The sequence below is a fragment of the Ipomoea triloba genome, chromosome 9 (genome assembly GCF_003576645.1).
Source record: "Ipomoea triloba cultivar NCNSP0323 chromosome 9, ASM357664v1".
In the NCBI taxonomy this organism is placed as follows: Eukaryota; Viridiplantae; Streptophyta; class Magnoliopsida; order Solanales; family Convolvulaceae; genus Ipomoea; species Ipomoea triloba.
In genome coordinates, this window is record NC_044924.1 from 10,303,999 (window position 1) to 10,328,525 (window position 24,527).

Sequence of the window (24,527 nt, forward strand, 5' to 3'; positions counted from 1 at the left end):
TGAACTATATACTTCAGTTAAAATGAAATTTCCATTTGCCCATCATGTTAGAAAATCAAGAAATCACATAAATCCTTTGAATGCTCTTGCGTCATTTTTTATTTTTAATAAATTTTCCCACTTTCCCCATATTACTCTGCCTGTAGAGTTACAACTCCAAAGGAATATATCCTTCCTTATTTTGTCTTTCTAAAATTATGGAATTGGGAAGAATCCAAATATAATATTTCCATTTTACTGGTGCTTTATATATATTTGGATTAGTTGGTAAATGTGTATTTGTGTTATGAGAGGTTAGGCGTTCAATTCTCTGGCTTTTATATATATACATATAATTTTTTCCATATTAACAATGAGATGTGTAATTTATAATGTGTTTTTTATTTGAATTAATTTATCAAATTAATTATGTTTCCATAGTTTGTTATGAATATTTTTATAAAGTTTTTATCAAATTAATTATGTTCTATATTTTGTTATGAATATTTTATAAAGTATTGATGTTTTTGTCTATCCAACAATATTTTATGATTATATTTTTTAAGTACTTCTTCTTCTTTTTTTTTTTTTCACTATCTCTTTTGTTTTAATGTTTCGCCTTCACGAAAGTCGGCCGATCCAACGGTGCCGAGTGGAATGCTCGTCGCTCAACAGATAAAAGTTACTCTAGGGATAGGGTTTAGGGTTTAGGGTTTTGAGTTTAGGGTTTAATATGGTTTTATGGTTTAGGGTTTAGGTTTTAGGGTTTTAGGATGTTTTAGATTTTAGGGTTTAGGGGTGGATTTAGGGTTTACGATTTAAGTTGATTTTAGGGTTTTGGGATTTAAGGTATAAGGTGGTTTTAGGATTTAGGGTTGAGGGTTGAGAGGTGGTTTTGGTGTTTTGGGTTTAGGGTTGTTTTAGTGTTTCGGGTTTAGGGTGGATTTAGGATTTAGGTTTAAGATGGTTTAGGGTTTAAGGTTTAAGATGATTTTATGGTTTAGGGTTTAGGGTTTAGTTTTGGTTTTAAGGTGAGTTTAGGGTTTAGGGTTTAGTTTTGGTTTTAAGGTGAGTTTAGGGTTTAAGGTTTAGGGTTTAGGGTTTAATATGGTTTTATGGTTTATGGTTTATGGTTTAGAGTTGTTATTTGGTTTAGGGTCTATGATGATTTTAGGGTTTATGGTTTTAAGATTTAGTGTATAAGGTGGATTTAGGATTTGGGGTTGGGTTTAGGGTTTAGCGTACAAGGTGGTTTTAGGGATTAGGGTTTAGGGTTTTAGGATTTAGGGTTTAAGGTATAGAGGTGATTTTAGAAATTACGGTTTAGAGGTGGTTTTAGGGTTTAAGGTATAGAGGTGATTTTAGAAATTACGGTTTAGAGGTGGTTTTAAGGTTTAGGGTAAGTTCATGGTTTTAGCTTTAGAGGTGATTTTAGGGTTTAGGGTTAAAGTTTTTATACAGCTTAGGGTTTAAGGTGAGTATAGGGTTTAGGGTTTAAAGGTGGTTTTAAGGTTTATGGCAATTTTAGGGTTTATGGTTTATCGTATAAGTGTGGGTTTAGGGCTTAGGGTTTTAGGCTTTAAGGTGAGTTTAGGGTTTAGGGTTTAGGGTTTAGAGGTGATTTTAGAGTTTTGGGTTTTGGGTGGTTTTAGGGTTTAGGGTTTAAAATGGTTTTGGGGTTTAGGTCTTACGATTTAAGATTTAGGATTTAAGTTGATTTTAAGGTTTAGGGTTTAGTTTTGGTTTAAGGGTTTAGCGTATAAGATGGTTTAGGGTTCAGGCTTTAGGGTGAGTTTAGGGTTTAGTTTTGGAATAAGGGTTAGGATATATGGTGGTTTTTCGATTTAGGGTTTATCATATAAGGTGGTTTTAGGGTGGTTTTAGGGTTTAGGATTTAGTGCGATGGTTTAGGGTTTAGGGTATAAGTTGATTTTAGTGTTTAGGGTTTAATTTTGGGTTTAAGGTTTAGCGTATAAGGTGGTTTTAGGGTTTAGAAGTGGTTTTAGTATTTAGGGTTTAGGGTTGTTTTAGGCTTTAGGATTTAGGTTTATGATGATTTTAGGGTTTTGGGTTTAAGATTTAAGACAATTTTAGGGTTTGGTTTTGAGTTTATGGTTTAGGGTGATTATAGGGTTTTAGGATTTATGGTTTATGGTTTAGAGGTGGTTTTAAGGTTTCGGGTTTAGGTTGGTTTTAGGGGGTGGTTTTTCGATTTAGGGTTTATCATATAAGGTGGTTTTAGGGTATAAGTTGATTTTAGTGTTTAGGGTTTAATTTTGGGTTTAAGATTTAGCGTATAAGGTGGTTTTAGGGTTTAGAAGTGGTTTTAGTATTTAGGGTTTAAGATTTAAGACAATTTTAGGGTTTGGTTTTGAGTTTATGGTTTAGGGTGATTATAGGGTTTTAGGATTTATGGTTTATGGTTTAGAGGTGGTTTTAAGGTTTCAGGTTTAAGTTGGTTTCATGGTTTAGGGTTTAAGCTGATTTTAGGGTTTAAGTTTTAATTTTGGGTTTATTATTTAGGATTTAGGGTTTAGGGTTTAGCGTATAAGGTGGTTTTAGGTTTTAGGGTTTAGAGGTGGTTTTAGGGTTTAGGGTGATTTCAAGTTTTAGGGCTTAGGGTAAGTATAGGGTTTAAGGTTTAGATTGATTTTAGGGTTTAGGGTTTAATTTTGGGTTTAAGGTTTAGGATTTAGTGTATAAAGTGGTTTTAGGGTTTAGGGTTTTGCGTATTAGGTGTTTTTAGATGTTTAAAATGGTTTTTAGGGTTTAGAAGTGATTTTAAAGTTTAGAGGTGGTTTTAGTATTTAGGGTTTAAGGTTGTTTTAGGTTTTAGGCTTTAGGTTTAAGATGGTTTTAAATGCTTAAGATGATTTTAGGGCCTAAGAGCTCACATCGACGGGAAGGTTTGGCACCTCGATGTCGGCCTGAAGAAATTTCAGGCTTCGTCCATGCCTTACTAGCGCCTAGCGCCTACTGCAGCAATCATAGTTTTTCAAATAAAGGCCTTTTTTAATTTCGCCCCAAGTCTATAAAATGTTTGGACCGACCTCGAATAAGAATACCAAGTCTGGAAGATTCGGGTCATCCTTTTCTTTTGGCAAATGGTCAGAAACACGAATTGTCTAGAGAGTTGGAAGGTGCCTTAAGTGCAGCTGCTTGAAGCCTCATATAATTGCAATCCAACTGGAAACTGAAAGGTGTGCTGAAAATTCATCGTTGTACACAACACTGAGAGGTTTTTCCATAGTTTTATGTCAGTCTCACTAGATAGAAGGAAAAATATATGCACTTTTGAGCGTGTCAGTGTGCACTGCATAAGCTAATTAAGGAAACAACAATGTATGTAAATGATACATCATCTATTATTTTTATCTTTTATTCTTTGTTTCACACTTACATGCATCTGCTACCACTAGATCCACACAGGGGAGAGGACCATATGCATAAACATGTAAGAATACAAAGAAATGGAGAAAAAAAGTTACTGTTTCAGTGTAGTTTACCCTGGGCAATTCAAAGTGTCTAGAATAACTTACTGCTTTACAACAATAGAAGTATTAATCATTTGAATCACAGTTTCATATTATTATAGCATAAAAATCAGGCATACATGTGCAACCCCTAGGATCCATTGCTAAATGCAAAATCATTCTAGATAAGCACACTCTTGAACCACCTAATTTCCTAAGGAATGAGATTAGTGTGCTTCTTAAGGTTGAGAGTTGAGACTTTGTGCTTTTGAACAAAGTTGGCAATGCAACTAGCCAATCCTTTGAGCTCATTTTCAATGTTAAATCCTAATGTAGGTTTGCATTAACAGAAATATAATATCCATAATTTCCTAAGGAATGAGATTAGTGTGCTACTTAAGGTTGAGAGTTGAGACTTTTGTGCTTTTGAACAAAGTTGGCAATGCAACTAGCCAATCCTTTGAGCTCATTTTCAATATTAAATCCTAATGTAGGTTTGCATTAACAGAAATATAATATCCATAATTTCCTAAGGAATGAGATTAGTGTGCTACTTAAGGTTGAGAGTTGAGACTGGAATGAGATTAGTGTGCTACTTAAGGTTGAGAGTTGAGACTTTTGTGCTTTTGAACAAAGTTGGCAATGCAACTAGCCAATCCTTTGAGCTCATTTTCAATGTTGGCAATGCAACTAGCCAATCCTTTGAGCTCATTTTCAATGTTAAATCCTAATGTAGGTTTGCATTAACAGAAATATAATATCCATAGCTCCATACCATCCACAAAATTTCTTTCAACTTGCATATATAGATCACGTACAGCCTCAACTACTCCAGCATGGGCATAGTGCAATGGTGAGGTAGCCTCTCTTTCCTTGATCCCCAACTGAACATTTTTGTCACTATAACACATATTGATAGCTAAAAACTGAAAATTAAACATAAAGCATGCACAAATGCACATACATATATTGATAGATAAAAATGCAAAGCACATAGTTTTTTTTAATTTGTGTGTAGGACTGCTAATGATGACTAGATGCAAAGCTCAAATCACAGTTCACACAGCCTAATTAAATTTCACAGCAAACTAATACCACTTAAGTAATCATTTGACAATATAATACCTTATTAGGTATTATATTTCTCCTTCCAATTGTTAGATAATGGCTGTCAAATACTCAATAATCTGTAATGAAATTGCAAATTAATGGCCAAGTTTGGGAGTAGTGTTTCAAGTTGGGAATTAGGAATAGCTCTAGTGGAAAAAAATGGTGTTATGAAAAATTCAGAATTGGGCAATTTATTTATTTTAGAAACAGTAAACAATTTTGTAATCCATCATAAATGTTAATTTTATATCCATTTTCTCTCTATTCTTTAATCATTTCTCTCCCTGTTCAATTTCTACAATTCTACTTAGAGTCCATGTGGCAATACAAAGAAAATAAAGTCAATACAAAATATTCATTCTAGTCGAAGGAAAAAATGTTCACTTTGGTGAAAAATGTCTTCTTAAAGTTTTAGTTGGTAGACATTTAAGTCTTCTTAAGTTTTTAGTTGGGAGACATTTTCCAAATCCCTATCTCTCAACTCTCCCCCGTCGCTCTCTTGTAAATACGGGTAGGTGTATATACACCAACCGTATTTATTACTCTTTATTTTAATTAAACTCAAAAACAGAATGAACCTAACTCTAAGGCTCATTCCAAAATGAACCTAACTCTAACCACCCATGGAACTCCCTATTTGGAGAACCACGTTCCCCAACCTCCTTCTCGGCGAATGCACCCCCACACCCCTCTTGTCGGATCTCTGTAACAAGTACAATGTACATTCAATTCCCATTTGAAACGACAATGAGGTTATGGTTGTGCGGAGGACGTAGAAGGGCTGCAATGGGAAGATCATCCAGGTGTACGTACCGTACGGAATGGGTCAATCACATCGAGTGAATCACCCAAACAAAAATAATCCCTATGTTTCTCGAGTAACCGGGTATTTTTTAAAAATATTTTATCAAAGTTAACCTATTTCTAGTAACGTTTGAAGCTTAGTTCAACATTGTGGACCCATGATCACTAAAAACAAGGTAAGGAAGCAACCACACAAGACAGTAAAAACGAAAAACTGTGTTCATGAGAGAGAAAGGGAGAGAGATACTTTACTAAGCCAAATCCCCTTCAGAAAGGCTGCATTCCCTGCATAAACCATCAGTTTTGAGGTCTTCAGGGGTCTCAGTTCCACGCACAGCAATCACAACAGTTTTCAAACGGTGTAAAACAACAATGAAGTATGCTGCTTTACACTTATCCTGAGAAAAGAACATGTTATGAGGGTGTAAATGTCTGAACTCTAAAAGTTGCTTCGGATGAGAAAAGAGATCAAATAAGTAACACTAAAGAAGCTGTGCAAGTATAATTTAGTTTAGTCTACAAAAAGTACTATAATATTCAAAAGAAAGTAATTTAAATAAATGACCCATAAAGCCAAAAATCACTTGTATAAAAAACATACCCAATTCCTTTATTGTTCAATTAACAGAGAATTGAGAACATCAACTTAAAGAAATATATTTTAGTGTACAAGGGAACGCCATGAAGTTTAGATGTATCTAGCAGAATATCAGATAAAGTTTTCACATAAAACTCTCATATATGCCATAAAGGTTTGTTGCAATCTCTCTCAACTTGGGCAGAAGTCTATAAAACCATCCAAGTTACTAGAAATAGTTTATTGGCACCCATAGATTGCATGATGCAACAGAAAGGATTAAAGTTCAGTAAAGAGAAGCACCTTGAATCGGCTGTTGCTTGCTCATTTGAAAAAGTATCATTAAATGGAACTGATTCAAGCAAACCAAGGAACCTAGCAAAGCCTTCGGGATTTATGCACTGCTCTTTATTCCCTTCAAAGTTCATCCCAAAGTTTAAGCACAAGTGCTGATCATTATACAAGTTAACTTAAGTATAGGCACACACCAAACCTAGTCTACCCAATACCCACTACAAAGCAATATATAAGATAAAAGAAATATGGGATCTGAAAGAGTGTCACTGAAATATGAATATCAACAAACAAGACAGATAAGGTGTAAGAATCAGTAGAATGATTGTGAAAAACAGTGTTCAACCCCATGTGGGATCAAACATAAGTGCATAACAACTAGCCATTAGTCCCCTCTCCTTTCTCCCCTCTCTTTAATTGGGGCAGCAAAAAGAGCAGGAAGACCATCCCAAAAATCCATCCATATTACCTTCCAACACAAACTCTTTCAAGATTAACATTTACTGCTTACCAGAACTGTAACCAGCCTCTTCAGACAATCCATGTCCTAGTTCATATGGATATTCCCGGTCATCTTTTTGAATCCAGAATGTATTATCATCCTTTTCATCAAGGTTCTCAGATAGATAGAAACATCTATCTTTTCCTACAACCTGAAGTAAGAATGAAAGAGACCATTGTTCAGAACTATAAACATCAATTTTCAAAGGAAAAAACACATGGAGTTTCCTGATAGAGCTATTTCGGGATCGAGTAAAATCATTCAATTCAATTCAATTCAATATCTAAGATAACTACAGAGCTAGCTCCAAAGAGAAAAGAAATCACTACTTTATTCTGTTCTAATTCATTAAGAGTAGTCAAACACCTTGAGTGCATAGTTGTCAGTGATTATACTAATTTAAGGGAGAAGATACAGGTGACAAGGAAAACATTGTTCTGGGAATTAAAGTCAGGGCCCACGCATGCAGCCTGAAAATAACAAGCTAAATGCCTAAATAATGAATGGAAAATGTCATTCTGCTTGTTTCTAGTCTTACCAACAATCTGTCGAGGTAGGCAACAACTGGATGAGCTTGCTCCATTTCTGCAAGTTCTGATCCAAGCCATGGAAACAAAATAAGATAAACATTATCAAGATACCTATGCAAAAACATGATGCATTTTTACACTTAAAGACAACCATAAATACACTAGTCACTAAAAATAATTTACAAATGCAACTCATCTCTGTTTGCTAAATTTCTATACATACCAAAAATAAATAAATAAATAAACCTGTTGTGCAAGAATTACAAACAAGGGAAATACATGCTCAAATGTAAATAAAAATGATTCAGTTGAAGTACATTAAGAATTATAAATATAATAAAAGAAACAGTAATGATAACACTACAAAAGGAGGGGATGGAGATTTAGAATTTTGCAGCCAATAAGAAACATGTACAGTTTAGATGAATATTGAAATTAGAGTGAGATCAATAAGAAAATGAGCAACAAATTTCAAGATACCCTCAAGTCTACAGTTTAGATGAAAATTGAAATCACCATAGTTAGATTAAAAAGATCATTGGCATTTGGCACTTGTTATGGAATATATATTGAATATATAGAATCTCTATATATTAGGCCGTCTTAGGGTTTTTGGTAGATAGGCATATGGAAGCTTGTTTCCTTGTTTGGTGTCTTCTAGCTTATATATATAGGGCTAAGTTGTATTCTCTCTTTTGGGTGAAGAATGTACAGAATATTCATACTCATAGAATTCTCTTTACTCTCATAACATGGTATTAGAGCCATTACAATAATTTTTTTTTCCCCCACTCCGTTGACGTCACCGCCTAACGTAGCGGCGGCGACCGAATCTGGAATTTTCGACGCTGTTCTGGGCAGAGCGTGAGGCTCACGCACCGCCGCTACCTGTCCGCTGTAGCAGAAAACCCATAACAAATAAAGGGTGAAAGATATAGATATTTCAAGTTTTCAACTCTCTACTGTGAATACAACTAGTTATGGCCTATGGGTATAAGACTGCAATACAATAGATGAGTTGGAATCAAGAAGCAGTAGAATGATTAGTCTACAGTAGTAGGGAACGCCAACTAAAAGAAATATATTTTAGTGTACAAGGGAATGCCATGTAGCAGAAAACCCATAACAAATAAAGGGTGAAAGATATAGATATTTCAAGTTTTCAACTCTCTACTGTGAATACAACTAGTTATGGTCTATGGGTATAAGACTGCAATACAGCAGCAGGAGAATGATTAGTCTACAGTAGCAGGGAACGCCAACAAAAAGAAATATATTTTAGTCTACAAGAGAACGACATGTAGCAGAAAAACCCATAACAAATAAAGGGTGAAATATATAGATATTTCAACTTTTCAACTCTCTACTGTGAATACAACTAGTTATGGGTATAAATACTGCAATACAATTGGTGAGTTGGAATCAAGAAGCAGCAGGAGAATGATTAGTCTTGGAATATCACTACCCTGTGCTAATGTGTAGACTATTTGATGGCAACAATGAAATTAATATATGAACTCGGAAAATCTTGCTCCAAACTTAAATCGTGACACATAAGTCATAAGTTTGCACCTGTATTCAAATCTAAAAATGATTGACATGAGTGATTAAGAAATTTAACTATTTTTTAAAATCTTCGGATCTATGTTCATGTAGGAAAAAATGAATATTGAGGTACTAATAGAACCCTACTTGAATGCGCATGAAGTTTTCTTATTTCATTACAAATAAATCTCAATAGAAATTTTTTTGAACATGCTAGAGGAGGATGGAACTGCGAAATTTAGGAAGCCACTCCTTTTGCTTGACACATATATTGTCTCACTATAACTAGGCCCTCAAATAATAAACAAGACAAATAAAATGAAAGAGAATGTACTTAACTAACTGTTTGTTTTTGTTTTGAGTTTTGAAAACAATATTTTCTGTACTCTATATGTGATATTCTAAACTTCAAATAGTATTTTTGCAGAGAAAATTTAAATAAAGCAAGCTTAATAATTTATAAAGAAAACTAAAATACACAAATAGTTTGTAATAACCAGGGCAAAGCACTAGCCCATCTAAAATGAGATCAATGGGTAATTTATTAGGGACCAAATAATTAAGGGACATTGATGATATTAATTACTCCTATTGCACACACTGTCTACACATCAGCAATTTTTGTTACACAATGAGATTTCACATATTTTAAGTGGCAGAATTTAAATAATTGCTACATTAAGGCACATCCTTCATTTTGTTAAGAACTTCTTTTACCTAGAACCAGTATTATATACTAAGAGAAAATACAGAAAAGATCTAAAGATGGCAATAAACAATATTAAGCCCATATTTAGACTATGACTTACTTTGTTTAGTTGGTTAACACGTCCCTTTCTAAGTACATCATCTGTCAATTTGACATATTTCAAGAAAGTTGTTGCATGACCTCGCCACCAATTATCACCTTCAAGTAAAGGTCAACTGTAATAAACAGGTAAAAGCTGGCATATTAACTGCTCAAAACAAAATGTTACACACAGTTTACAGATACAGAAAATTCAAATACCACTATACCAGTGCACATGAATGTTCTGAAGTCCAAACTAATATTGTTCCCAATGTATATGTATAGAAAGTTCAATAAATTTAAAATAAAAATAACACAGAAAACCAACAAGAGAGTCATTCATTTAGTCTCATCACTTTTCTTATTTTACTTTTATTTGACACGTCATTATCATCCCTTTTAATCATAAGAATACCATAGCCAACTAATGGTTTCCCATGCCAACCCAAAATATTCTTAAAGTATTTGACATGTTAACTACCGACTGTATTTACTGTCAATCCTGTTTGTTTCATAAATACCATGTTGCTACAATTGATTAGAAAGCTGTTTTCATGGTAAAGATTTCCTTTGTAAAGGTTTTTTTAAAAATCTAGTGTATTCAAAACGCTAAGTAGACTTGATGCTTAAATGTGTGGAGAAACAGCAGACTAGAGATACAGAGTTGAGAGAGAAAGAAGAAGAAGAAGAAGAAGAATGTCTGTTTATTCAATGCTCAACTGTTCTGCAATCTACATATTTATTACAACACGGAGAGGTTGTTAGGAATGGAAAACAGAACAAACAACTCTTCCAAGTTAGTTACAAGGGGTGGTTAAGCTATGTCAGATGTGCTGCACGTGAGGCCTGATGAAGAGCTACTGTGTGTTGATACCCCCCCGCAAGGTGGAGTGTACATGCTATGTACACCCAGCTTGGAAATAAAGTTGCAGAATGTTTTAGGAGCATGAGGCTTGGTGAATACATCATCCAATTGATTAGTGGTATCAACATGTAGCAATCTTAGAACTTGCTTTTGTAATTTTTCCCTTACTAGGTGACAATCAATCTCGATGTGCTTTGTTCTTTCGTGGAAGACTGGATTTTCAGCTATGGCTATAGCAGACTTGCTATCACAATATAGTATGGCTAGGGAGTTGATAAGTGCAAAAGATGCTACATTTATAGGGTCGTTCTCGGGTCACATTGCATGTACTTGCTAGCTTTTGTGATTGATTTGAGCTTTAATTGCATTAAAATGCTTGTTAGTGCCATTGGACCCTAGTCCACGCGTGTTTGATCATTTTGTAGGTAAAAACGTTGTGCAAAGAGGTGAAAAAGGCATGGATTTCAGAGAATTATTTACGAGCCAAAGTTGGGAGCAAAGGACACACATCGGACGCGCATTGGACGCGCGTCCGTCCAGGCGTCCACGTCCCAGATCATCAGGGTTCGAAGCAGCCCCTTTGCGGACGCCACCGGACGCCCCGCGTCCGAAAATCAGCTCTCTGAAGTTTGAGATGTCTGCTTAGGACGTGGGAAGGACGCACATCGGACGCCTCGCGTCCGGAAAATCGCTCTCTGAAGTTGGAATGTCTGCTTAGGACGCGCCGCGGACGCACATCGGACGCCCACGTCCGATCCCGAGATCCCGCCGAAGATTTGAAGCAGCGCACACAGAATCCCGCTGGACGCGCAGAGGACGCGCGTCCAGTCGGGCGTCCACAGCGTAACAAATTGGCGGTTGGCGCGATTTAAATAGGGATTTGGGGCATTTTTCAGGGGGATCCCCATTCATTTTTCCAGATTAGTCTAGTCTAAAATTTCTCTCTCTAGAATTAGGTTGAAATTCTCTCCCAATAAAATTTCTCTCTCTAGAATTAGGTTGAAATTCTCTCCCAATTCCACTTCAATTCCATTCACATTTCTGAAATTCTCTCCCAATTCCACTTCAATTCCATTCACATTTCCATTCAAGTAGCTAGATTTGGGGAAGATTGTGGACATCAACTTGCAATTGTTCAAGATTTGTAGAAGAATTCCATTTGCAATCAAGTAACCTTTCAATTTCTTCTCTTGTTCTTCAATTTTAGTTTGTGAATTGAGTTGTGATTTGTTTTGTTGATTTGATTTGTGCTTTGAATTGTGTTTTGCTTTCAATCCTTATAGCTTAGATTTGTTTAATTGCTTTGATGATGCTTAGCATAGAGATGTGTGGCTAGTTACCTAGGGATTAGGACTAGTTGAACATGCATGTTGTTCTTGAGCTCTTATGTCTTAAATCTAGGGTAGAATGATGCTTTTTGGATATCTTGATAGCGGTTGGGATGTTTGAATGATCTCTACTCCGATTAGGCCAATCGGACTTGAGAGTTAGTGTAGCTTGCTTTCACCTATGAGAATAGGGAATGCTTGAGACCTCACCAACCTCTTTTCCTTCTCACCTTTGAGAAAAGGGAGTAGGAAGGCAAGAGGCACATAACGTGTTTGTCATAATGCCTCTTCTAGCCTAAGGTTCACAAGGATGACTTTATGGTCTAAGAAGTGAGTCCATTGACCACGAGAGTGGTGGTGGTGTAAGTGACCTTGTCTCATGTTAGTCCTTTGAGTGTTTTCAAACCCCTAGTACCTTAGGAAATCAAGAGTTGCATGTATGCTAGACTAGTCTGAATCCTTCCTTCCAATACTTGTTTTACAACACCTTTCGCTTTAGTATTTGAGATATTCTTAGAATGACCTACATACACCTTTCGATAGGACTAGCTTTTGAAACCTAGGAACTCTTGTGTCTAATTCCTTGTCTACCAAGTCCTTTTCTACCATTCCTTGAGACCGACACTCGGGAACTTCTTCCCGTTTTATTCACCTACACTCTTTCCACCTCCCACTAAAATACAACTCTTCAAATGACCACATCATCAACATAAACGAGTAAGGCTACAAAATCATCTCCCTTACCCCTAGTAAACAATGAGGAGTCAGAAACAGCCTGTGTAAAACCCATGCTCAGCAATTCATGTGTTAGTTTGATATTCCACTGTCTACTGGCTTGTTTCAAGCCATATAGTGACTTAACTAACTTGCATACCTGACCTGGTTTAGGAGGAGTGAAACCAGGGGGTAACTTCATGTAGACTTCTTCATTTAAATCCCCATGCAAGAAGGCATTATTCACATCTAGTTGGTGTAGAGTCCACCCCTTGATAGCAGCAATAGCTAGTACCACTCTGATTGTGGTTATCTTGGCAACTGGGCTGAAAGTATCCATATAATCCAATCCAGGTGTTTGAGTATAACCTTTGGCCACAAGCCGGGCTTTGTACCTCTCAACAGTCCCATCTGCTTTTAGTTTAGTTTTGTAAACCCACTTACAGCCTATTGGCTCTTTGTTGGGAGGAAGATCAGTGAGTATCCATGTGTTGTTGGACTGCAAGGCATTAAACTCTGCTTCCATTGCCTTCCTCCAACATTCTTCCTTAATTGCCTCATTGTAACTCTTTGGATCTTTTGCAGCAAGGGAGTTAACTGCAAAGGCTTTGTATGTGTGTGATAGGTTGCCATAGGATAGAAATTTGGAGATATTATGTGGGGATGTATTCTTGACAGCCACACTCTGACAAGTATAATCATTAAGGTAAGCAGGTGTGGTCCTTGCCCTAGCTGATCTTCTAGGTTGGTGAACTGTTGTCACATTTGTATCAGAAACCTCATTTGTCTGACTTGGGACTACATGTTGATCTTCATGTGAATTGTGTTCAGCAGTAGGGATGGAAATATGGTCATCAATATCTGGATATGATATACTTTCTGATGGCAGCACCAACATATCAGGTTGTTTACTCTGCAACATCTGAAATGGAAACAAATTTTCATAAAAGGAAACATCCCTGGACATGAAAACCTCCTTTGTATGAGTGTCAAACAACTTGTACCCCTTTATGCCATTTGCAAATCCCAGAAACACACACTTCCTAGCTCTTGGTGAGAACTTGCTTCTATGACAGCTAGGAACAGCAGCAAAGGTTAAGCAACCAAACACCCTAAGGTGTTGATATTTTGGCAATTTATCAAAAAGAATTTGATAAGGGATTTGATTATTCAAGGCTGCTGATGGGAGCCTATTTCTCCCCAAAATTCCTCAGGTAAACTAGCTTGAAATCTCAAGGCTCTTGCCGTAGAGAGGATATGACCATGTTTTCTCTCAACCACACTGTTTTGTTGAGGGGTGTATGCACATGAAGTTTGATGTAGTATTCCTTTATGTTGGTAGAACTCATCCATGAGGAATTCTTTCCCATTATCAGATCTTACACATTTTATACTTCTTCCAAATTGAGTGTTAATCAGCTCACAGAACCCATGCATAAGCTGCCTTACTTCACTCTTTTTCCTCATGAGATATACCCAGGTGGCCCTACTGTGATCATCTACTAAGGTCAAGAAATATTGATGACCATAAATGGTGGGGACATGATATGGCCTCCATATATCAGCATGTATGAGATCAAAGCATTTATCTGAAATAGAAATATTGGGCTGAAAAGGCAACCTTCTTTGTTTAGCCATGTAACAACATTCACAAACAGTAGGTTTATCATTACAAACACTATCATCTAAAGTGTGAAGGAATTTTATTTTGCCTTCAGAGGCATGACCCAACCTAGCATGCCACAAACTACAAGCATTGACAACAGGTTTATTATGAATGAAAGTAGGGAAAACAAGTTGATAGAGTCCTTTCTTCAGCTCAGCCATACCAATCATCCTCCCATGGTGTTGATCCTGTATAACACATTGGTTAGCATGGAAGGTTATGTTGCAGTTGGAACCCCTTATGAGTTCACCCAATGAGATCAAATTATAATGGAACATAGGTACACACAGCACATTCTGTAAAACCAAATCTGTGGACAAATGTATGGTTCCAATATGTGAGACTTGTGCCTTGTGCCCATTAGGTAGATCCACCTGTATTCCCTGAACTTTCTTGCAAATATGTAGTAGATTTACACTACAAACAATGTGGTGTGTAGCACCACTGTCAATAATCCATAGAGAACTAGAATCTGTCAAACTATTGCAAGAAATAACTGTTTTACCTTCCATCTGGACATCAGGAATGAAGTTTGCTGCTATAGTGTTGGCTTGAGGAATGACATCAATGACAAAATAGAGGTTTAACACAGAAAATTAGAGGCTAGTATTTACTGACCAGAACTGAAAAATGATGGAAAACAGATGTTTCTGAGTTCTGAAATAACAAATCTGTGTTATATCTTCATTAGCTAGCTGATACATCTATATATACATGAGAAAATAGACAAGTTTCCTGAAATTCTGCACTATTTACTGCTGCCTAACATTTCTGCTACCTAACATTTCTGCTGCCTAACTTTGCTGCTGTTAACTTTACTGCCTAACTTTGCTACTGTTTATTTTACTGCTGCCTAACACATAATAATTATAATAATCTCAACAATTAGAAATATACTACACATTTTGCTGCTGCATTGACATCCCCCCTCAAATTGATGAAGGTAAGTCTATCAACATCAATTTGCTATTGAGAAACTTGTGTCTTTGGCGTGTTAGAGCCTTTGTAAAAACATCAGCTACTTGAAGATCAGTAGTAAGATGAGGTAGAGTGATAACACCTCGAGTAAACGCCTCCCGGATGTAATGACAGTCGACTTCAATGTGCTTTGTGCGTTCATGATACACTGGATTTGCAGCAATTTGAATAGCACTGGTATTATCACCATGAAGTGGAGTAGGATCACTTGAAGGAAATCCAAGTTCAGAAAGAAGACCACGTAACCACACAATCTCTGAACACGCAGCAGACATAGCTCTATACTCGGCCTCTGTAGAGGATTTAGAGACACTCTCTTGCTTCTTACACTTCCAAGAAATCAAGGCATCCCCAAGAAAAACGCACCATCCTGTGATAGATTTCCTAGTATCTGGACAGCCAGCCCAATCTACATCACTATAAGCTGTCAAATGAAGAGCTGATTGTTTGGGAAAAAACAACCCACGAGTAGGTGACCCAATTAGATATCGAACTATGCGACGAACTGCCGCAAGATGGAGATGTCGAGGTGAGTGCATGAATTTACTGACGATATGAACAGCATAGGAGATATCGGGCCTTGTAATTGTTAGGTAGATAAGACTACCAACAAGTTGCCTATACAAAAAAGGATCGGGCAAAGGTTCGCCCTCATCTTTCCGGTATTTCACATTGACCTCCATTGGTGTATCAACAGCAGTAGCATCCTGTAAACCAGCCATCCGAATGAGATCTTGAATGTATTTATGTTGGTTTAGGAGGAAACCATGATCTTCATAGTGAACTTCCAGCCCTAAAAAATATGTTAGATGCCCAAGATCTTTCATTTTAAATGTACCGGACAACATATTTTGAAGCTTAGTAATCAGCCCATTATCATTACCAGTGATGATAATATCATCAACATATACTAAGAGAAAGACCATACCAGTGGTTGTCTTGTGAAAGAAGAGTGAGGAATCATATTGACTCTGTGTGAAGGAAAAGGTGAGAAGAGTGTCGCGAAACTTCTCAAACCAGGCCCTAGGTGCCTGTTTTAAACCATACAAGGAACGTCTTAACTTGCAAACCTCATGTGGAGCTATCATTGGCATACCAGGTGGAAGCTTCATGTAGATCTCTTCCTTAATATCCCCATTTAAGAAGGCATTTTTTACATCCATCTGATGTAAAACCCAAGATTGAGAGGAAGCAATAGCAAGTATGGTTCTCACTGTGGTCATCTTAGCAACTGGTGCAAATGTTTCTTCGTAGTCGAGACCATATTCTTGTTTATTCCCAAGAGCAACCAATCGAGCTTTATATCTATCCAAGGAGCCATCAGACTTGAGTTTCACAGTATAAACCCACTTGCTACCAATGGGCTTAACATTTTGGGGACACGAAACAATGTCCCAAGTATGATTTTCTTCAAGTGCTTGAAGTTCTTCTTCCATTGCTTGTTGCCAACACTTATGTTCCATTGCCTTTTTATAACAAGTGGGGATAGAGATAGAAGATAACACAGTAGACATAGCCACAGGGGTTGAAAAACCATACCTTTCAACTGGTTTGTGAGGTCTAGAGCTTCTACGAAGAGGAGTGGGATTACTGGAACTTGGTGGAATAGAATCAGTTGTCGCAGGTTGATGCGAAGAAGCCATAGTGAGACCTGTAGGAGGATCAGAAGCAGGAGGGGTGCGTCTATGATAAACACAACCAGGTTTAAACCGATGTACAGGTGTTGGTGATGCAGAGAAATACGGTAAAGTAGATAGAGAAGGAAGTTCTGAAGTCTGTGTGGTGCTAAAAAAGGACTGGTGTTCAAAAAAAATGACATTCCTAGAGACACGAGTTCGACGGGCATGAGGATCATAGCAAAGAAATCCTTTTTGGGTTCCAGCATAACCTAAGAAAGCACACTTAACAAATTGAGCAGTAAGTTTATTCCTCTCATGTGCAGGAAGGTGCACAAAACAAACACATCCAAAAACATGCAGATTGGAATAATTTGGTGCATGCCCAAATAAATAAAAATAAGGGGAATTATTGTTCAAGTTGGGAGATGGTAATCTATTAATTAAATAAACTGCAGTAGCTAAAGCTTCACACCAAAATTTAGAAGGAACACAAGACTCAATTAGAAGAGTTCTAACAACATCAAGAAGATGACGGTTCTTTCTTTCAGCCACACCATTTTGTTGTGGAGTGAAAGGACAAGAACGCTGAGAAATGATCCCATGACTTTGAAGAAAGAATTGAAACTCATTTGACATATATTCCCCTCCCGAATCAGATCGCAAGATTCTGATTTTAGCAGAAAACTGTGTTTCAATTAAAGCAAGAAAGACCTTGAACACAGAGAAAATATACCCAAGTAAAACGAGTGAAATCATCAATAAATGTAACAAAGTATTTGTAATGTTCATGAGAGATTACAGGTGCAATACCCCATACATCAGTATGCACGAGTTCAAAAGGTTTGGTGGTATGGGTTTGATGCAATGGAAAAGGAAGAGTTTTGCTTTTGCCAAGTTTACAGGATGCACAATCAACAACATCATTATTAGAAGAAAAATTTTTATTCCCAAGTAAACCAGATTTAAGCAAGATTCGAAGTACATGAGAATTAGGATGTCCTAAACGTCTATGCCACACCTGATTATTACTTTGGACAGCATTACAAGCAACATAATTTGACACTGGAGGAGGAGACAAAAACAAGGGAAAAAGACGTCGCACTTTAGGCCCCTTCGCGATCATTTTCCCGGACACTTGATCCTGCACAAAACAACCAGATTTTGAAAATTGAACGGTGCAGTTACTGTCAACTAATTGTCCGACAGATATAAGATTAGTAGACAACTTAGGAGACACAAAAACATTATTTAAAGAAGCTGAAATATCACCGACGGCTGTGATAGGTAAGGAATTTCCATCTGCTGTATGAATCTGAAGATCTCCACTATACTTTTGAACATTTTTTAAAGGCAAGGCAGTGTTGGTCATGTGATGGGAAGCACCAGAATCAAAATACCAAGGCTTAGAATCAGAAGTATTGTTACCTGAAAAACCAAAGGCTGATAGGGCAGAAACTATCATTTGTTGGACCATTTCAGGGGTAATCGTAGACTGACCAGCATTGGAGACACTAGAGGGACCAACCGAGACATTGTAGGCAGTTTCATGTTTCTTCGGAGGCCGAATGGAACACTCTTTGATGATATGCCCTGCTTTCTTACAATAATTGCAGAATTTTTTAGTACAATTATTGGCAAAGTGACCAAAATTCTTGCAACTATAACACTGGACATTAGTCATATCTCTGCTTCCGTTAGATCTCCTTTTGGCAGCGTAGGCAACAGGAATTGGAGCAGAATTTTGAGCTTTCTGCTCCAAGACAGCCAGTGTAGTGAGCCGTTGTTCTTCCCTGAGAAGCTCTCCTACACAAATATTCATTGAAGGAACTAACTGTCTATTCATCAGGTTAGACCTGATTGTTTCAAACTCCCCCCTTAACTTCATTAAAAACTGATCACGCTTGCTGGTTTCATGGATATTTTGTACAGCAACTAGTCCTTCAGAAGGAACATTTGCATACACAATATCAGTGTATTCAGTCCAAAGAGTTTCAAATGAAGAATAAAACTCTTGGATTGACATACTCCCTTGACTGAGTTGGCTCAACTCAAGCTCCAATTGAAACCTTCGTGCTGAGTTGCTTTGGTTGTAGACGTTCTTCAAGTAATCCCACATTCCTCTAGAGGTCTTATAAGGCTTGAGACTGAGAAGTATGGAGGGTTCCACACTTCCAAGAATCCAGGACATAATCTGAGCATCCTTTACCTCCCATTTTGCATATTTCTCCTTCTCCTTTTCTTTGTCAGGTGCAGAATCACTGATATGACTCCATAGTTCCTTTCCCTTGACAAAGAGCTCAAATGGGAATGCCCAGGCAGAATAATTTTTGCCATTAAATCGAACAAAAAAATTTTCTGATCTTTCCAAAGACATGATTCAATCAGAAAACAAGAATAGATCCAAGAAAACAGAACCAAGAACTAAGAGAATAGGTCCAAGAAACTATGATAGCAAGATACAAGTGATACAAGAACAAGAATACTATGATCTTGGAGCAAGACAAGGAACAAGACACAAAGATTATCTCAGGATTTTGGCTCTGATACCATGACAAAATAGAGGTTTAACACAGAAAATTAGAGGCTAGTATTTACTGACCAGAACTGAAAAATGATGGAAAACAGATGTTTCTGAGTTCTGAAATAACAAATCTGTGTTATATCTTCATTAGCTAGCTGATACATCTATATATACATGAGAAAATAGACAAGTTTCCTGAAATTCTGCACTATTTACTGCTGCCTAACATTTCTGCTACCTAACATTTCTGCTGCCTAACTTTGCTGCTGTTAACTTTACTGCCTAACTTTGCTACTGTTTATTTTACTGCTGCCTAACACATAATAATTATAATAATCTCAACAATTAGAAATATACTACACATTTTGCTGCTGCATTGACAATCAAGAGGAGTATTACTGGTTTTCTCTCTTTGCATAAACTCCAAGAATCTCTTGTAACTTTCCTGAGTGATAGGTGGATCTGTTTCTAGAATTCCAGCTTCAGTGGTCTGAATTCCAACATCAGGGAGAGGTTTCATCAACATAATCTGGTTGTTAGTACTGGTGTAGTTTTCATTTAGGCCAATGAGAAAGGATGACAACATGTCATTCTCCAGGTGCATTTTGACCTTTTCAGACAACTTGCTCCCACATTCACAGTTCAGAGGGCGTTCACAACAAGGAACAGGCCTCAAAATAAAAAGTTCATCCCATAACAACTTCAATTGTGTAAAGTACTCATTTATGGAAGAGTTACCTTGTTTTGTTTGGTAAATCTCAGCCTGGATTTCAGCGATCCGAAGAACATCTTGTTGGCTGAACCGCTTCTTCAAATCTTTCCACACACCTTCAGCAGTATCAATCCATAGCACACCGCGTCCAACGGTGGGTGAAACTGCTCTAAGGATCCATGACAGCACCATTGTGTTGCATTGGTCCCAATAGTAGTACCTTGCATCAGTGGTATTTGGAATCACCATTGTTCCGTTCACTATGCTCATCTTGTTCTTCGACCTCAGTGCCATCTCCATAGCCCTCGCCCATGGGTGGTAGTTTGATCTCCCTTCTAGCTGAACACTGACCAATTGCAGAGCCGGGCTCTCATTAGGGTGGAGATAGAGAGGATTTTTGCGATCATTGGGGTCAAAAACTGCTTGATCGACTGTTGGGATCGGGATCGGGATCGGAATCGGAATAGGGTTTGGAGGATGATTTGCGGCACCAACTTGGTTTTCATTCCCACCAAGTTGAGTGGACTGTCGAACCATGTTTATCGCCGGTGAACGCCACGCCATTGATTCAGCGCTCTGATACCATGTGGAGAAACAGAGTTGAGAGAGAAAGAAGAAGAAGAAGAAGAATGTCTGTTTATTCAATTGCTCAACTGTTCTGCAATCTACATATTTATTACAACAGGGAGAGGTTGTTAGGAATGGAAAACAGAACAAACAACTCTTCCAAGTTAGTTACAAGGGGTGGTTAAGCTATGTCAGATGTGCTGCACGTGAGGCCTGATGAAGAGCTGCTGTGTGTTGATAAAATGCAACTACTTTCTGTGAAAATTAACCTTTAGTTAGCTGAAACCAATTTTTTTCTGCTACATGAGTTAGCAATTATTATAGGTTATGAAACGGTGGTCCAGAAGGTGGCAAAGAGCCACCACCAGCCAATGAGACAAAAGCAGCAGGAGAATGAGACAAGAACACAAGAATAAGAGAAAATTATTTTATGTTTTAGGGAAACTAAAAATCCTTCCATCTCTAGAATTCCAAAGTAACTAGGAAAGTGTTGTAATCAATAAAACTCTTGCTTCTAAGATTCCTAATTTGAGTTTAGGAAACCATCCTAATCTCAATTTTAAGCACTATACTCCCCCTCAAGTTGGAGCTTGTGAAAATATGGAATGTCCAAACTGCACCCCAAAAAAAATGAAAAAAATAAAAATGCTTTGCATGTTCAATTAGTAGAAATCGTCAATAATACCAGTATATTTGACCAAAATCCTTATTCGTTAAGCCTCAAAGATCTGATACAAATGCAGCAAGCAGTTTATTCATGAATCCAAAACTAGAAGTTGGAAATGTTAGATAAGAGGAAAGTCTAATTCTATTCCTAGTAGGAGTATGCTTGGTTTCCCATTCCTAGTAAGGGTGGGTTTAGTCCAAGTAAATATTTGAGGGACTAACTGAAATTAAGTCAAAATATTAAAGGGTATTTATACTAAACTAGGTAGGTTGTCAAAGGGAAACCAGAAATCCTTTCATCTCTAGGGTTCTTAAACTACTAGGAAAGTAATTAAAGTAATCAAGTGAATTCTACTTTGAGTTCAGGTAACCATCCTAATAAGGAGTATCAATTTAGGAGCACTCTCAAGTATTCTAAAATAAACAAACTAGTGTAAAAATCAAGGGAAATGGGAACAAGAATAGCCATGAATTTTGGCCTTCAAAAGCTTATGATTGGCTTAAAACTGCATAGGAAAGGGTGCAAGGGTTGTAGGAACCATTTGTTGAATTCCATAGACACACGCCCTAGGAAGAGAATAACAATGTGCCACTAGAGAATGGGGTTGAAAACTCATAATTACATGAAGACTAGAATATTTGGAGAGCCATAAAGGTTATCTTTTAGACCTTTCTCAATTCAAAAAATACTCCAGAACTAATTAGGAAATTAATACATTTCTCACCTTTTACGAGCCCAAGGAGAGAAGACGCCTTGCTTACATAGCCATGACAATGGAAAAAGAATTGGATTTCTTCCAACATCAAGTAACAGACCCTGTATTGTACCCTTCCACATTAAAACGCACTACAATAGGTCGAGATATTTGATAGAAATTGATAACTAAAGTCAGCATACAGTATCGGAAGCTTCAGCAAATGGATGAAAAAGAGCAGCCTCGTGGATCCTTTCCTCAGGTACTGGTAGTGGCTCTTCACATAATTTAGAGGAAGAACTATACCTATGTAATAAAGCTAGTCCTGAATATCAACAAAAGATCATTTTGTTTACTTAACATAGTAAAGGAAAACTTGAAGTAAAACAGTGTAGAAGAAAACTATGCCAAACAAAAGGATTAAAGACTATGCAACAAGTAATTATGAAAGAATATCATGAAATGTCTATGCAAAAGAGATTTTGAAATCCAGTCATTCATTATTCATCAACTACTCCATCACTTCCATGTTCCATGTCTACTGCAGTACTGCACTACTGCTACACTATTTTCAGCTTATATAACATACATGGCAGCACAGGTGGCCATTCAAATTGGAGGCAATAACTTGAAATTTCTACGTCAACCATTTAAATTTCAAGAAATTGCATATTGACCTAAATCACAGGAAGGAGTGAAGAACCATACAGCTATCTACATCTACATTTTGACAGTAAATGCTGTATCAGAATGGAATTTTTCTAAACATAGATGGGAAATAAGGAAATTTACAGTTGGTATGGGAATTCTAAACAAAGATGGGAAATAAGGAAATTTACAGTTGCTATGGGAATTCTATATGTTACACACTTGAGTGCAATTCAGCAACCAATTGACTCATTATGACTAACAGTAGGGAGTGTTCTTTTCCTATTTTCCACAAATGGAAGGCATGCCATTTTCTGGTGAAATATCATACTTTATGTAAAGTCAAACCACCACAATACTATTATTGAAGTTCAACTTAACTATAGAAAAAATATACAAATACTATGCAAGAGAAAGAATCACTTTGACCAATCATCATAACATAAGAGAAAAACAGAATTACTCAACCAGGTCACGACTTGCCAAAAACATATTTCAGAGATAATTAGAAATTATTTTAGTAACACAAACCTGCCAAGAATTCCAAATGCCCAGTAATGCACTATAAGTAACAAGATCACCCAAAAACCCATAAACTTCATCTTCATCCATTGCAGTCCTAAGCTCATAAGAGGATAAAACATATGAGAAAAAAGGGAACAATCTAAACATCAAACAAAACTGTGAAAACAGATGCAGAGACACCTACAAATTTAAAAGTAAAAAATGATGATAATTAATCAATTCACTGAAAAATATTTGTAATATTATTCTTTGCATTGAATCGATTGAAATGAAAAACTAATATTAAAAATATTCCGAAATCATTTTTAAAACGAAAAGAGGGAAAAGTACCCGGCGTTCCTGGCGTTTATTGGGATCGGAATTGGAATTCTGAGAGAGAATGGTGAGAGCGGAAGCTTTCTGGTTGACTCCAGCGCAAGAAACCAACGCGATGGCGGAGATGGCCGCAATGTCGGCCCTCCCGCATGAAGGAAGACTGGCCTCCGCCGCCATCACGACGGAGATTCCCAGGACCGTTGGATGCTCCGAGAAATCACTCCGATCAGACTGTTGGATGCTCCGTCATCGCACTCTCTTGATTTGAATTCGAATTTGGATTTGGGATCGTTTCTAACGTTCCAATTGAAATATATAGGGGTCCCTCTTTTCTAACGTTCGAATTTCTCAGACTATCTCAGCTTTTTGAAATATCTTTTTTATTTATTTTCACTCTCACCCCTTCTCAAAATTACCGTTTGAATCAGGCCGCTGTGGGGCTTTTTGAAATGGACAAATTTGACTTGCCATGAAAAAAAAAAGGGAAGAAAAAAGAAACATTTTAAAAATTAGACAAAATAAAAATTTATTTAGGAAAAGCATTCTGGTCAAACCTAATCAGAAATGCATCTCCTAAAAAATCAATTTTAAAAATTTTCACTAAAAATAAATGTAAAAAGTATTTCTTAAATACCTTTAATATTATTTTTAGTATTACTTAAATACGTTGTATATAAAAGTGTACTTTTATTATTCTACATGAAATGCATTTGTTATATTATATCGATTACTCATGCGAGAAGCTTTTTATAAATAATAAAAATAAAAATAAAGGAAAAAGTAAAAAAAAAAAAAGGAAAAAGTACAAATAACTAATAAGCCATTGAACTATTTGGGATAGTAATTAAGCTATCGAACTCCAATAAGGTCCAAATTTATCTATGAATTTGTAAAAAAAAAAAGCAATTAGCCTTTTTAACAGGTTTACCAATAGATTTTTGCTAATTGGGATGCCACGTGAATTTTTTTAATTTTATATTATTATTATTATTATTATTATTATTATTATTATTATTTTCCTACTTAGCATTTGACCCAAAAAACAAAAAACAAAAAAAAACTAAGGATTTGACTCTCATCTATAGCTTCTTTATTTTACATTTT

At 36.6% G+C, this 24,527-nt stretch overlaps 2 protein-coding genes across 3 annotated transcripts; both read right to left on the reverse strand.

Annotated features, from left to right (window-relative positions):
* Positions 1 to 5,377: 5,377 nt before the first annotated feature.
* On the reverse strand, positions 5,378 to 23,663 carry LOC116030825. 2 transcript variants are annotated; one of them, XM_031273167.1, is made up of 9 exons: positions 23,439 to 23,663; positions 23,115 to 23,202; positions 22,139 to 22,260; positions 21,966 to 22,057; positions 9,624 to 9,738; positions 7,278 to 7,333; positions 6,749 to 6,890; positions 6,247 to 6,358; positions 5,378 to 5,764 (listed from the first exon to the last, which is right to left on the reverse strand). In XM_031273167.1, the coding sequence occupies exons 6-9, from the start codon at positions 7,320 to 7,322 to the stop codon at positions 5,719 to 5,721; spliced, it is 345 nt and encodes a 114-aa protein (XP_031129027.1). In that variant the 5' UTR covers positions 7,323 to 7,333; positions 9,624 to 9,738; positions 21,966 to 22,057; positions 22,139 to 22,260; positions 23,115 to 23,202; positions 23,439 to 23,663; the 3' UTR covers positions 5,378 to 5,718. The 2 variants fall into 2 exon arrangements, with proteins under 2 accessions (XP_031129027.1, XP_031129026.1); XM_031273166.1 differs by lacking the exons at positions 5,378 to 5,764; positions 6,247 to 6,358; positions 6,749 to 6,890; positions 7,278 to 7,333; positions 9,624 to 9,738 and adding an exon at positions 19,411 to 20,672.
* Positions 17,503 to 19,196, reverse strand: LOC116030826. The gene is made up of 2 exons (XM_031273168.1): positions 18,200 to 19,196; positions 17,503 to 17,915 (listed from the first exon to the last, which is right to left on the reverse strand). Exons 1-2 carry the CDS (start codon positions 19,146 to 19,148, stop codon positions 17,878 to 17,880), a joined length of 987 nt encoding a protein of 328 aa, XP_031129028.1. The 5' UTR covers positions 19,149 to 19,196; the 3' UTR covers positions 17,503 to 17,877.
* Positions 23,664 to 24,527: the final 864 nt, after the last annotated feature.